Source organism: Oryzias latipes, chromosome 18, assembly GCF_002234675.1.
Source record: "Oryzias latipes chromosome 18, ASM223467v1".
In the NCBI taxonomy this organism is placed as follows: Eukaryota; Metazoa; Chordata; class Actinopteri; order Beloniformes; family Adrianichthyidae; genus Oryzias; species Oryzias latipes.
In genome coordinates this window covers 21,456,747-21,471,734 of record NC_019876.2, presented here as the reverse complement: position 1 = coordinate 21,471,734, position 14,988 = coordinate 21,456,747, and the positions used below count along the sequence as shown (strand labels likewise).

The 14,988-nt window shown below is 39.5% G+C and overlaps 2 protein-coding genes across 3 annotated transcripts in view; one reads left to right on the top strand and one right to left on the bottom strand.

Moving 5' to 3' along the window:
• Positions 1-95: 95 nt before the first annotated feature.
• On the bottom strand, positions 96-8,251 carry LOC101161273 (cerebellin-1). Its single transcript, XM_011487655.2, has 4 exons — positions 8,149-8,251; positions 6,224-6,740; positions 3,090-3,209; positions 96-2,968 (listed from the first exon to the last, which is right to left on the bottom strand). Exons 2-4 carry the CDS (start codon positions 6,518-6,520, stop codon positions 2,771-2,773), a joined length of 615 nt encoding a protein of 204 aa, XP_011485957.1. The 5' UTR covers positions 6,521-6,740; positions 8,149-8,251; the 3' UTR covers positions 96-2,770.
• Positions 8,252-13,767: 5,516 nt separating this feature from the next.
• LOC101167828 (adenylate cyclase type 4) overlaps positions 13,768-14,988 on the top strand; it is a 38,760-nt gene continuing 37,539 nt past the window's right edge. For both annotated transcript variants that reach the window (XM_004079977.4, XM_011487654.3), the window contains exon 1: positions 13,768-14,056. The gene's annotated coding sequence lies outside the window, so the exon portion shown is untranslated. The remainder of the gene's footprint in view (positions 14,057-14,988) is intronic.

Below are 14,988 nucleotides of genomic sequence, written 5' to 3'. Positions count from 1 at the left end.
TGGAGGATCAACACCATGAAATGTAAAGACGATCATCACAGTCTTAAACCCGAACTGGAAATGTGGATTGGTGTCAGACACAGCAGGACAGCACAGGAACTTCAATGTCAACAGTTTATTCTCTTTAAGTTCAGGAGGGTCACAAAACATGTCGTGCACACTCCAGCACATGCACCCTGGAGCTGACATGATGGCACACATCTGTAGGTTGTTTTCTCAGCAGGGGTCATTTGTAATTTTTAGGGGTGTAACGATTCATTTTAACAGCGATTCGATACATATCATATTTTGTGGCTGCTGATCTGATTAATAGTCAATATCGGTTCATTTTGAACGATCCGATTCACTGACCTAAAATCGATCCAGGACACCTTTAGTCTAAAATGTAAGATCAACAACTTGCCTCAGACAGATTGATCTCGTTGGAATATAGGAATATGAATCGATTTATCATTACACCCTTAGTAACTTAGAATTGCTAGCACTGTTTGACGTCTTTTCTTCTGGTTCTGGACGTAACTAGTCCTTGACTCACATTCCCCTCTTCCTACTTGGCCACAAACTCAGAGTGAAAATGTTTGTCCTCCAAATTTTGATTATTTAAGAATCACAAATTGGGATTTGGGGTTTTAACATGTTCTTGTGGCATCTTTCTAATGATGCTGGACTAATATTAAGAAATTAAGCTTCAAATTGTGTTTATGATTATTTCTTTATTCAAATTGTTGTAAATCAGGAGCAGACGAAAAAATTGAAGAGAAAAAAAAGAGCCCATTGGTGACATAGAAAATACACAGGCCACAAGCTGCCTGTTCCATTCCGATGCATCCACTTGTACACGACTAGATCCATGTACGTCTTTGTTTAGCTCATCTGAGCTGATATTAGGCTCTAGTCTAAACTGTATCGCTGGATAGCTCCAATATTGATAGTTAGGTTGGGGGTGTGGAGGGCTGTGAGATAACGGGAGGAGGAGAGGGGGGCTCTTCACCAACATTCGGATTCCCAAAAATGGGAATCAAATTTCTAATGAACTCCTGTCACTCTGCAGAAACTATGTCCTAGAAAATGACACATGATTTTTTATTTAGACTACCGGTAAAAAGGCATATTCATAATTAAGATACTACTTTTACAGTAGATCAAAAGTTGATTGGAGTGGATCTTTAAAACCCAAAGATGTTTCTTAACCCTCTATTGCCATCTTCAGGCAGCAATGACCGCTAACAAAAAAGAGAATTTCTTACAAAATGTCAGATTTTTTATGTTTCATCAATTTCTGTTTATTTTTACTTTAAATAATCAAATTTTGGGATAAAACAACACAACCGGGGAAAACATTGCTGACAGTCGGTTAGTAATGCTTTACACTACGTTAGTTACCACGATAACTTTGTAATGTAGTACTCCTAACACTGCCGTCATACGTGACAGACAGATTCCTGAGCATGCATCCTTAAACATGCAGTTATTTAGCATAAAACAGAGTCAGAAGCCTTCCAGAGATAAACGGATTCAAAGCAAAATATAATTGGACGTGCGTCTTCGCAGTGTAAGCGTCTGTAGGTGAGATGGGGGGATCTAACAAAGACAGCAAAAAAGAAAAAAAATATGTTTTAAAAAATGTTTTAACAAAGTATTTAAAAAGTTCAAATTAAAACCTCTTCTTTGTTTTCCAGCATCACTAAACTGAATCCTGCTTAGCTACTCCAATAAGAACAACCTTCTAAAGGTCTCATTCTGCTGGAGAACTTTAAAATGATTATCAATGGAAATGTTGCTTACAAGCCAAAAAAAGCCGCATCAAAACTCACTCAGGTTTGATTTTAACACTGCATTTTAGCTTTGTGATCTTAAGTTACGCTCACACTACCCTCGGCAATGCATGTTCAAGTCATCAATGCCACAGAAAAGTCAATATAAACGCGTGTTTATGCATTCAAAACTCTCATGCTCACGTGTATCTATGCAAGTTTCTCCGACCATTTTCAGGCTCTACGTACAAAACACTTGGCAGTTGAATGTACATTAAAAGTTAAATCAGGTCAAGCTTTGACCACTGTTTGGATGGCGTTCCTTCTAAATCACAGAAGTGCCAACCTTTTGAAAATTGATCATGAAGGAGAAATTAATAATTGTGGTTTGTGTCCTGCCGGAATTATATGACACCAAATCTTTCAGATATCGGAATAGAGCTGTGAAACAAATAACCTGGACCAAGATTCACAAGATTTGCTCTGCTTTAACATTTCCCATCAATCCTCTTCCAACTCTAGGTGGCAGACGTGCACTAGTGAACAGCAGAAAATGAATGAAGCCCTTCTTTGCTTGTCCAATGTGAACAACATGGGCTGCACGCGTGTTTAGTGGATTCTTGAATGCGCCACATGTCCGGAGTGAATGTAGATTAACAGGAAATGACATCACCGAGGCAGCTTTCCAAAAGTGGACAAAAAGTTAAGATAGGCCTTACTACATGAAAAGGTAGAACAAACCTAACAGTGAGTTAGTGGAATGCATTTTAGAGAAAATTTGACAATCACCTTTCATTCTGAATGCCGCACCCTTTTCTAAACTGTAAAATAAAGAGATCACAAAATGTCCTCTATTACAGTACTTGTGAACTTATGAGCTAACACAATGGACATTTGACAGGCTAAGCTTACATGGTGGAAGGATATCCAACGCCTCTCCATCCTGTATTACAACATGACAAAAATACCCACAATCCTTCTGAAACAGTCTCGCTCAAGGCCAGCCTGAACAAGGACTACAAGGGAAACACCAGGAACCCAGAGAAGGTGGAGTATTTCCACCCCCCCATCAGGTTCCCTCTCTCCAGCTTCAGTGCAGCCTTGTCTCCTCGCTCCATCATCACCAACCCAGCATTGGTGGCTGCTTCTCTGGTCACATCCTGGTCACCAGCAAAAGCAGAGATCACCGGCCACCCGTTAAGAACCAAACTCACCTAGAGGACAGAGAAGAGCAGCAGCAGAGGACACAGAGAACAACAGCCATTAGCCACAAAGAGGGATTTCTGAAGAGAATGTTTCTGGAATGTCACCCATCCTCAGAAGTAGAGCTCCTACCTGAATGGTCTGCCGGTTGTAAGCTTTGACAACATGAAAGCTGAAGCTGTACACACCTTTCCTGGGTGCTACAAAGATGCTCCTCGCTGGGTCAAAATGGGCACCAACATTTACCAAGATCTGATGAATAAACCACAAGAAGAAAGAAACTGAGCTCAGTATTGTCAAAGTTGTGGTTCTTAAGTTGAGTCATCTTTAATCTTCTGTTCCTCACAGTCACACCAGTTTGTAGTTTCAGCTGTTTCTGTTTGTTGCTCCTCAGTTCCTCTAGTCCGCAGTTGATTAGGTCTTTGTGTCCTCTAGTCTCCAAGCCAATGTGTGCTATTCTTTTCTGGTGCTGGTTGTCACTAAAAACATGTACTACTTTGGACCGATCTACCATGCTTTAAAAGGTTCACTGTTGTAATAAGCAACTGAATTCCCATAAATACTAGCAAGAAAAAAAAGTTTATTTTGCATCACTTAATCAAAATCTCTCTATTTGAAGCTACTGTCTGCAGGTTACGAACATTGACTGTATATGAGAACAGGACCAAGTGCGTGTGACATGGAAAATGGTTTATTTCTGGCTTAGTTTAAATTAAGTCAGTTCTGTTGCCTTTTTTTTAAGATAGACATGTTGGCATGTTGGAGCCATACAATGTCAGTAAGCAGTGATTGGTCCAAGTCGGTCTGAGTTAACCAGGGACGTGCAGTGACGTTCCGGGCTGGTGAGGCACTGACATCATCAGCCAGATTTACTTGCAAATAACCCTACAGAAGAGCTTATTCACCATCTGATTGGCAAGAGTTAGTGTGTTGTTTAAAATTTCATGTCAACATTTCTTTTCCATATACAAACTGTAGCTTAGAACAATAATAATAATAATAATAATAATGGATTGGATTTATCTGCGCTTTTCAAGACACCCAAAGCGCTTACATTATGTCCATTATTCATTCACTCCTCATTCATACTTGGTGATGGTAAGCTACGGTTGTAGCCACAGCTGCCCTGGGGCAGACTGACAGAGGCGTGGCTGCCATTTCGCGCCTACGGCCCCTCTGACCATCACCGGGAGCATTCATGCGCATTCACACACCAGTGGAGCCACACTGGAGGCAGGGAGGGTGAAGTGTCTTGCCCAAGGACACAACGACATTTTGGCTGGTGGGAGCGGGGATCGAGCCGCCAACCCTTCGATCATTGGACGACCCGCTCAACCACCTGAGCCACTGTCGCCCATAATCACTAAAATTATTATTATTACTGGCTAACTTTCACTTGTAAATGAGGTCCATGTGCCGTTCCTTCCAATTGACATGTCTAAGCAAATTCCTGAGTTTAGACACGTAATCCTCCATTTAGAAGATGATGCTAAACAATATTAAAGAATAACTGGAAGGTTGCACTAGACTTTAGTGCTGTTCCAATTTGATTGATTAATGAATCGATTTCTAACCATAGGATCAAACCAGATCGATCTGTCTGATGCAGAATCGAATCGACCAACACCATTAAAGAATAATTTAGAAATGATAGAGAATGTTAATAGAATCAGTCTTGGAAAATATTATTTGGATTGACACATGGTTGGTTTATTCATCTTTAACGTAACAACCGAGTGCATCACAGTGGACAACTCACATGTGATGGCAGCAAAAAATGAACAATCTATTATTAATGTGTGGGAAGACTTTGAATTTAGAAAAGAAATGACCATACAGTGTAGTAGAATGTTCTAATAATGTTCTGTTTGTATTATTTAGATGGGGAAACACAACAGTGGGCTGAAATCTAGGAAAATAAAATGTCAATGGATTTGCCATTAGTTCTTGTTTACTTGTTTGTTTGTTTGTTTGTTTGTTTGTTTACATATTTAATTTACACTTAATTATCTTGCATGAAATCCAAGGAATCTGGAAAACTTCACCTGCAGGTATTTCTCTCTGAGTCACACTGGTTGAAGTTTGGATGAAGATGTCCTGGATCCATTTTAGATCAGTCAATCAGATTGTTTAAAATGAACCAAAATTGAAAGTGAATCCAATCGGCAGCCACAAATATCTAATTAAATTGTTGTTCAAAAATCGTTACACCCCTTCTTGACTTGCTACCACTAAATTGTGCTACCACCACTGGTGATACCGCAATTCTTTGGTATCACCAGTGCCCTCAACCTTGAGGCACATGCACTGCGACCCTCACCTCGTGGATTTCTTTAATTCGCATTTCTACAGGAAAAGAAGACAGTTGGGTAGAAATGAGCAAATACAGTTATTGAAAATAAAGGGTCTTTAATGATGATAGAAAGACCAAAACAGTAAAGTCCAGCTCTAGTTAGTGTGTGCGGTGCAGTCTGGGCACACGGCAGGCATGGGCTGCCGATGCCCCACCTGCAACTGTATCGTGTATTTGAACAGGACATCCGTAAATTCGCTACTTTTTTGAAACGTTGAGAACCCACACAGAAAAAGTAATCAGAATAAGCAAGTCTAAAAATTAATACTAATTTTTTTTAAACAATTTTTTAAAAGTGTATATATTTTATTTATGTATTTTTTATGTTATATTCATGTTATGTTATGGACTCTGGACTCAGTTAGTGCATATCACTGGAGTCAACTTTTCTATGGCAAACACTTTCTCCAATAAGAAGTTAGTATGTCGGAAGACCACACCCCTACCACCTGAAAGCAAACTCGAGAGAATCTGTCAATCAAACATTTCAAATGTTGTACTTTAAGGCCAGGGAGGAGCACAAACTCTTATTGAGGAATCTGATTGGGCAGTTTTTAACTAGAATAACTTGCATCACAAAAGAAAATATTTAAAAAATCTGAATTATCAAGAACATGTTTGTTTTTTTAAAGCGAAGCAAGAATGGTTATTCTGACAAGTAGAATGACTGAGTAATGGCTGTTTATTTCTTAATAGAAGTATATGAGATTTGGAACCAGTGAGAACTTACTATTTGGAACGTCGGGGGGGAGTGGTCACCTGGTCCAGTGCTTATATACAGTCAGTGGTTACAAACTGCAGCAGAGAAGCTGACCTTACACACCTGCAGAGGGCTCCAAACCCCACAGAGGTTGCAGAAAGGGCATCCTTTATCTGAGCGGGCAAAGCTCACATTCATGTATTTCTTAGATACCTGGTCAAAGTAGATGGTCATGGTGCGGTTGCTCATCTCTGACGGCTCATGGTTGGTGTTGCGGATGGCTGAAAATGCCACCCGTCCCGTTCCAGACCTCGCTGACATGCCAAGAGCGTTACCAGATGGCTCCGCGGAAGGGGTGGAATCACACACAACCAGACACTTTCCCTCTAGAACAATGGGCTCTGTCTCATTCTGGCCGCAAACCTCCAACAGACTCCAGGGACAAAGAAGCATCAGGGCAGCAATAAAGAAGGCCGAGGGCACTGGAAGGGGCAGACACCGACTGAGCATGGTTCCCAACTAGGATGAGCTGCCTTTGATCTTTCAATTCTTATTTTACAGCAAGGTTGTCATTTCAGCTGTGAAAGAACAAGGTCTTTAAGTCCTTGGCTAAACGCTCCCCCACTCTGGCTTGAGGATGCCATCTACGAAGAGTACCAAAGGTTGATGTTCATGTATGAACAGTGACCAAACCGTGACACAAAGTCCAAAGTTTTCCAGAGCTCCCAGCCTGACAGAAAGAAGAGAAAAGATTCAAGTTCTCCAAACACCAACACTGTGACACATGCAAACACATAAGATGTGAATGCATCCAATCATCCTTCCATCCAATTATCTATCTGTTTAACTGTTTAGAAATTCATCCATCCATTCATTCACTTACATTTAGCTAATTATCCATCTGTTTCTCTATCTGTCTGTCATCAGTCATCCATAAACCCATCCATCTATTTGTCTATCCATTCATCCATCCATCTATCCATCGATTACCCTATATGCTGTTGTTTTAATACTTTAATACATCTACAAATTCATCCATCATTAACCTATCTTTCCATCCATCTAGTTGTCCATCAACCCATCAAACTATACATTTATTTATTTATTTATTTATTCATCCATTTGTCTATCCATCCATCTTGTTATCCATTAATTATGCTGTCAATGTATCCTTTTCAAGTTCATCTATTTCTTCATTACCAAACCAACCATTCATCCAAAAATCCAAAAATTCATCCATCCGTCTAAACATTTAGTCATTCATACATCGTCTGATTTATTAATTTCTTTCCATCCATTCTAGCCGCGTATGAGTTCATCCATCCATAAATCTTTCCAGTTGCGGCATTTCTACTCTGAGCTTCACCCAACAATTTTCAAAGACCCCGTTCCCAAAGGAAGCTAATTTCTGCTGCTTTTATCTGTGATGTCATCCACTTGTTAACACCCAAAGCTCATGCTCATTGGCTCAAAGGGAGCCATGGTAAACTCAGATCTTACTTTTGACACGTTTCTTCCCCCACTTTTTCTTCTTCGCAAATGGAAAGAGAAAACACACAAATGGCTTCTTGTGACTCTTTCTTTTTGCATTTAACAGACTTACTGACAGGCCTCGCTCATTTGACCAACATAGAAAACATCCAAAACCTGCAAAGATGGATGAGATCCGTAAGTCAGAACTGGTTCAGAGTGCAGAACCTTATTGGGACTGACAGCTGCATGCCCCACTGAAGCAGGGCTGGTCACAGCATCACATTCTGGCCTGAACCAGTCCTGTCAACTGGACTTAAGGGGTGTGGACCAGCACTATCTCAGCACTAACAGAGAGGCCATCTGTGAGTAAACAACAACCCCCCCACACACATGCACACCAACACACGCAAACACACCAACACACCCATGCCTACATTTTTAAACATTAAATGAAGCAGAAATCAAATGAAAAAAACAACCGTTTGAGAAAATCTGAAAGGTTTCTGATTGATCTCAGCTCAGAAAAAAATATTTCTAAAGTAGAAGTAAAACCAACAACCAAAAGAAAGATCAATAATGATAACACAGATGTGTCAATGATAACAACACACCAAAAACAATGGCAACACAATGCACAGAAGACAAACACCCAGAAAACAACCTACCTCATCTGCTGCTACAAACAGCTTCGAGCCCGTCAGAGCATTTCCTTTTCAAATACCTAAGCTTAATCTGCTCTCCTCCTCCTCCTCCTCCTCCTCCTCCTCCTCCTCCTCCTCCTCCTCTTCCTCCTCCTCCTTCTGACGGTGATCCAAGAACCTCCTGCTGCTGCATATGTTCATTTTCATCTATGGTGTATGTCTGTTCTTTGTTTAAGCCTTTTGCACAAAAAAGAGACAACGTAGCATCACACACAATTGACAATAACTCATTAATTAGCAACTGATGTTTTGCATGAACAATAAAAGAAGAAAGATAACAAAGGAAGAAAAAAAAAGTGTTGCTCAACAAACAACCAGTAAAAAACAAATCAATGATTACATAGAAAAAAAAGCACAAAAACCCTAAAAATAAAGAATCTGCAACAAAGAGTCCTCACTAACAGAACATGCTTTACAGCCCAAGCATACAGTAAATTAAAGACTTGGTTTTATTTAATTAAGGCTGGGCACAAAATGCAACCATTTGTTTCTAATAGGGGCACCAAATGTTTCTTGAGCAATAAGCAGCATCTTATTGAGATGAGATGTTCACAGCATGAAACAAGCGCCTTTGCTCTTGGAACGAGCTGGAAGTTTGAAAAAGAATCTCCTGAAGTCATAAATAAATGAGTAAATTAGAAAAAGAAAAACAGCTAAATTTCTGTTTTTTCCATCTACTTTTCTCATATGTGTCTTTAGACTGTTGTATTTCTGATACAATGCTTCATTCTTACAGATCATTTATGTTTTCGAAACAATTTTTACTGATCTTTAGTATTTCATTTAAAATTGTGCTTTTTCCCAAAAAGATCAAGATTTCAGCAAAACAAATCAGTTTTTCTACAGCAACATAAAAGGACTTGATGTTCCTCTTTGTTTCCACCAGAGGCCAGACTTGTAAGAGTTTTAACTCTTGTGCTATTCTAGGCACTTTAACATTGGGAGTTGGGTCGTTTTTACCCACTAGACAGTGTGTTGAACCTTTTTTCTTCAATGATTTGTGATCTTCACTGGTGTCCATGGATTACATGAAATCTTTCCACCTTCGTCCACCTTTGTCCTGATAGGGAGAACACGTCAATGTAAGGATGTGTTCATCTAAGATAGCACAAGGGTTATATGTTACAAATAGTCCAATTTGAACTTTTTTCACAGCAAAACAGTTCAGGTGTTTTACAAATAGAAGCCAAAGTTAAAACTTTTGTGTGATTTAAGTTTTTCTAAATATGAAAAAATACTGTTTTAAATACACCAAACTTTTCGATGGGTAGTACATTGTGTATATTTAATGCCACAATTGAGTCAGGTTCAACTTTGGTATTTCATATACACAATGTACAGTTCTCATGTTTTGTTTCTGTGGAAGTTCCTCCACTGTACACTCTAGGAACAAGACTAACCCTGAAGTAATTCTGAGGTGACCCTAAACATATTTTAAATCTATTTGAGTGGAAGTGCAAAGTATGACTCACCAGAAATACAGCATTTTTGAGCTAAGCCTCTGAAATGGCCAGGCACAGTTCTAAAGAAAGCCAAGACAAAAAAAATCTTGAACTTACTGACTGTCAAGCATGGCAGTGGGAGGCTCATGATATGTGATTGTGCTGCAGCTTTCAGATCAGAGCCTGAAAACTGCAGGATTAGTGGATTTTGTTTGATTAGTGATCTCCAGCTCAAACCAAACGAAAGAACCAAGGCTTTAGAAAGAGGCCATTAAAGTTCAGACCTCTTCTGCCATCCTTTCATCTATTGTAAAAGCATTCCCAGTTTTTTTTAAATCATGATTATGCCATTTTTAGCCAGATTAAAAAAGACCAGTGTTGTTTTCTAGGACAGTTTCTGCAAAGCGGCAGGAGTTCATTATAAATTCACCTCTGAGTTGTGGACGGAACTGTTGGTGCGGAGTAAACCTTCCCCCATTTTCCATCTATCTGTTCATTTCCTCTCCCACTATTTTACAGCCCCTCCAACCGAACATAAGTGGTGCAACAAAGATGGCGAGCAATATTGGAGCAATACAGACGTCCAGTTTTGATCCAGATTCCAGCTCAGGCGAGTACAACAAAGACGTAAATGAATCCATTTGTCTGCAAGTGGATGGATCAGAATAGAGCGGAGCAGGGAGCTTGAAGCTCGTCATTTTAGATTCTACATCACAACTACAAGCTTTTTCAGGCAGCATTTTTTATTCTGCTCCGGATTCACAATAATTTGAATAAAGAAATACTCAGAAATGCAATTTTAAGCTTAATCTTCTTTATAAATGTCCTCCATCACATGAACATGTAAAAAAACACTAAAAACACTATTTTCATTGAAGTGGGTCTTTCATAAACTACATGCAACTGTTGTGGAGAAAAATTTAGAATGTTGTGCAGAAAGTTCTCAACATAGTTGCGATGGAAAAATAGAATTTGTATCCTTGGAAAAAGAAAGGGGGGGTCCTTTGGGGTGGAGCAGTTTTTATGGAAGAAAGAAGAAGAAATGTATTTAAGCACTTTATAATGCTTCACAAGGCATACTAAAAAGGCAACACAAATGTGCTAAAATAAATGAGCGAAACATCTTAGGAGAAAAAGTAAAAGCCAGTCAGAAGTAAAAGTTAACTAAAATTCAGTCTGAATTAAAATGTCTTCTTTTTTAAAGGAACCAACAGGTTCAGCCACACAGAATGTCAAAGGCAGGACATGCCAGAGTCTAGGGGCTGCAGCTTGAAAGGACAGGTCTCCATGAAGTTTAAACTTGGTTCTCTGGACTTTTAGGAGATTTTGGTCTGGGGACCGGAAAGATCGATTAGAGATCTAGTGAGTCAGCAGATCAGAAATATAATTGAGAGCAGTAAAAGTAAACACTAAGATTTTAAAACCAATTCTTAATTCAAGCAGTAACCAATGTAAAACTGGTGTGCCCTTCCACTGGTACCTGTTAAAAACCTTGCTGTCCAATTGTGGACAAGTTGGAGACGGGTGACAGCAGATTTGTTAAGGCAGATGGAGAGTTGCAATAATCTAAATGAGAGGAAATTAAAGCTTGGATGACGACTTCCAGCCAGGTCAGATTTTGGAAGAATGGCCCTCAGTTTAGAGATGGATCTGAGAATATAGACACTATTTTTTACCAGGGACAAAGACCAATAAAAGAACATAGAGAAAGACAAACACATGCAGAAGTTTGTCCAAAAAGACACAAGATTTGACAGTGAAATAACGAGTACAGATATGTATGACAACAAGAGCAGCTTCCTGTTTCTGACTGTTTCCCAACAGCTGATGTAACTTTTTCTGAAACCAGGAAGCTCCGTGCTAGTGCTGACCTGAGTGGAGCCTCTGCTTCGGGACCCTCCAAAGTTCCCATAATGCTCAAAAAAGGGATGGACGGTTGAGGATTTTCTCTTTTTGAGGACATCAAAGGAGCAGGGATGCGTACGGAAGGGGGGGCGTTCCCAATGAAAATGTTTGCTTTACAATAGACTGGCCTTGCTTCTGTGTCACTGCAGTGACGTCTGCTTCATTTGGATGCCACACATGAGAAAAGGTTTTTGACTCCACAGAGGAAACTTGCCCAGAATAGAATCACAGGGAACTGGTTTGGTGAGCACTCAACAACAGACTGAACGCCTAATTTAGGAACGTCCTGAGCGAGGCAGGGAGGACTTTTAAGCATGTCAGTAATGAAAAGCTCTGGCTTCAATGGCTTCTCGTTTCTGGAGGTGTGATCCACCCACAGGAAGAGCTGAAACACTTGATGAAGGATGTTTAGCAATTCTTCTTTCATTTTCAAAAACCAGAGAACTTTAATCCCTTACTTCTGAAGTTCAAGCTTGTTTGCCTCTCTCTCTCTCTGCTGTTGTTTTAGTGACCCCCCCCCCGCCCTCAGTGCCACCCCCACTCTGCCCCAAAACTTTGCAGTCCAGATTGATTCAGGCAAACTGGGGGAAAACAGCATTTAACATGGAACCTGCTGCTGACCGGTACACCAGAGCCACAAGCAGAACCCATGAGAGCAGCTGCATGGAGCAATAAACCTGCAGAATAAACATGCATGTTTGCTGAGACCATAAAACACCTCCAATTCGCAATATAGAGAAATATTACTTCACTGGGAAAGAGGTGAGTCAGAAACAGCTGAGGAGAAAGATCTGAATGGAGCTGTCTCCTTCCAAATAAAGCAGCTGATGTCCTAACACTGAAAAGTCATCCAGAGAAGACTTTTCATCAGGGGTGTAGGAGTTAACTGACTTAATCAGTTTACTGTTTTTTTATTCCTACAATCCAACCAGATTGATCTGTCTCAGGAAAGTTGTCAATCAAATCAACCTATACCATTATAATTTAGCAAAGACATGTGACCATACAGTGTGGTAGAATGTTCGAATAATTTTTCGTTTTTTATTATTTTGATGGGGAAAAACAACAGTGAAACTAAAATGTTAATGGATTTGACATTTTTTCTTGTTTACTTGTTTGTTTGTACACATATTTAATTTACACTTGAATATGTTGAAGAAACACGAGGAAAGTGTGAAACGTCACCTGAAGTGAACTGCAGTGGATTGAATCGAATTGGATGTTTAAATAACAACAGTGGCATGAATTAAAGGTTTAGTCAGTTACATTTACTAATTAAGTCTCTTAGTAATAGCCCTCTTCACAGCATTTGACCATACAAATGTTTGATCAATTTTCCTAATTGGTGGGGCTGCCTCAATTTGATTAATCACTTAGTTTGTCTTACTCCATGTTGCCTTTTAGAACCAAGATAGACTGAAAACCCTTCCATTTGATTTGTTGGTCCCTTATATTGCCTTTTGTTATACATTTTGAATGATCAGGCTTTACTGGAATTATCTGGAATAACCTGGAATAGCCCAATAATAATTGAGAAAGCTGGAGACTTTAAGACAAGAAGTTCCATGACTGTATATGGCAGCACGACTGCCCCCCTTTTTCACATTACAGCCTGAACAAGAAGTTGTGTTATTTCATATTTTTCCTCTCTTCAGTTTTATTTCCAACTGTCTGATCCCTTTTGTATTTACACTGATTTCACTTGTTCTTTTATTTGTGCAAACATCTTTGATCTTTTTTAAAGTCTCAAAGTACTTCCACTGCAGCAGATGAGTCTGACTCAGCCACTTATCTCTGCTTCCTCCATGATAACCAGGTGAGTTTAGCAGCTTTTTTTAAGTTCAGTTTTTTCTCCTCCAATCATCACATCTTTTTCTGCTTTGGGGTCAACCTATGTATCAAACAACACACCCTCAAAGACGCATGCATTTACGCTCTATTTAATATATGTAATAAATTGATAATTAATTATATGATATATTGAGACATATTTTTCATAATATACTGAATAAAGGAGCAATTTCCTGACCGGTTCATGAGGATTTGGATTACAAAAATGTTAAGAGGAAGTCAGTCTTTGATTTTTTTTTCCTGTTTGGGAAGTAAATATTAGACTTCCAAAAGTCCCAGCAGGTACGTTCCTCATTTATTTATCAATTCTGTTTGTTATAATTTCTATAGTTTAAATTTCATCAATTTGCAATTTAATTAATCTACTAAACAAGTTAAATTAGGTATAATTGTGACAGTGGGCAGGTACAGGTCTCTTAGTTTCATTTGTTGGAACAACGCACGCGCGTGCACGCCTACAGCTCGCTCACGTCTGCCTCCTTCCTCGCGCGCGGAGGTTTGTTTGTACTTCCTCGGGCAGCAAAAGTGTGTTTTGAAGGGTTAAGTTCAGTTCTGTCCTGTCCGGTTCGGGGTTTTCCGCCTCTTGTGAAGGTCCATGTTCGGCCTCCGGAGCTCCGCGGTGACGGTGAGGAAGAGGAGGTCCAGCCAACAGGTGGACGGTGATGAGGAGTCAGGTAAGAGAGTCCGTTCTCGGAACATTCTGGTCCGGTCGTCTGCTCCGGGATTCAGCCAGGAAACCTACAGAACCTCTCCCAAACACCAGCGGGGCTGAATGCTCAAGTTCTCCATCCGCCTTTCAGTTTTGCTGAAAATAAACGCTTTGCTGCGGTCAGATAAAATTAAATAAAAATGATTATGCCCGCGTGCACACCTGCTTTTAATCTTATGTTTGGGATTCGTTTCGTATAATTGACGTTTCTTCAGAGTTTTTCTTTTCCTGGTTAGACATGTTTAAGTCTCGAGAAAATTCAACAAGGTATTTTGTTTACCAAAAAAACATTTTTCCTTTCTGTTCTGGTTTGTTCAACCCCAGAATCTGATGGATCTGTTTAATCAAACTCAGAATCTGTTTTTCAAGTTTAATCAAACTCAGAATTTGTTTTAGTTGGATCAAGATGATTTTTTTTCTGGGTTGGTTAAACCTTCAAGGCTTTGGTTGTTTGAAAGACCATGATAGAGTCTTGCAGAAAAAACATAATAGAACCAGCAATAAAAAGTTCAGTTTTTTGGATCCTTTCATAGTTGATTTTTAAATATTTCACATTTTAAGTTACAGTGTCGGTAAAAATGGGTAAGGAGTATGGCAAGTGGTTGAAAATTTTTTGAAAGTATGCTAAAATTGCTTGCTCAAATTAAAACTGTGAGGATATTTTCTTCAAGTTAGCTGAAACACTGCCTGGACTCTGGCAGGTCGTACTGGGCCCATCTGAATTTTGGACTTGGTCTTATCTGTGCAGTCTATGTCTTCATGAAATGATGTGGCAGAGAGAACGCAAAAACAGGAAAAAGGTTGAATGTTTTTGCTAAGTTGAGGCCACTGGCAAACATCTGACATGGCATTATTACCAATGATTCCAATTGTGGGACTTTTTTTTCACTTGCATGG

What these genes read in the sequence shown, in the direction of transcription:
- LOC101161273 (XM_011487655.2), bottom strand. Translation starts at nt 6,520, where the DNA reads ATGCTCAGTCGGTGTCTGCCCCTTCCAGTGCCCTCGGCCTTCTTTATT. An exon ending in TGACCATCTACTTTGACCAG is followed by an intron (nt 3,210 to 6,223) that starts GTATCTAAGAAA and finishes TTTATTCATCAG; the next exon opens with ATCTTGGTAAATGTTGGTGC. An exon ending in ACAACCGGCAGACCATTCAG is followed by an intron (nt 2,969 to 3,089) that starts GTAGGAGCTCTA and finishes TCTGTCCTCTAG; the next exon opens with GTGAGTTTGGTTCTTAACGG.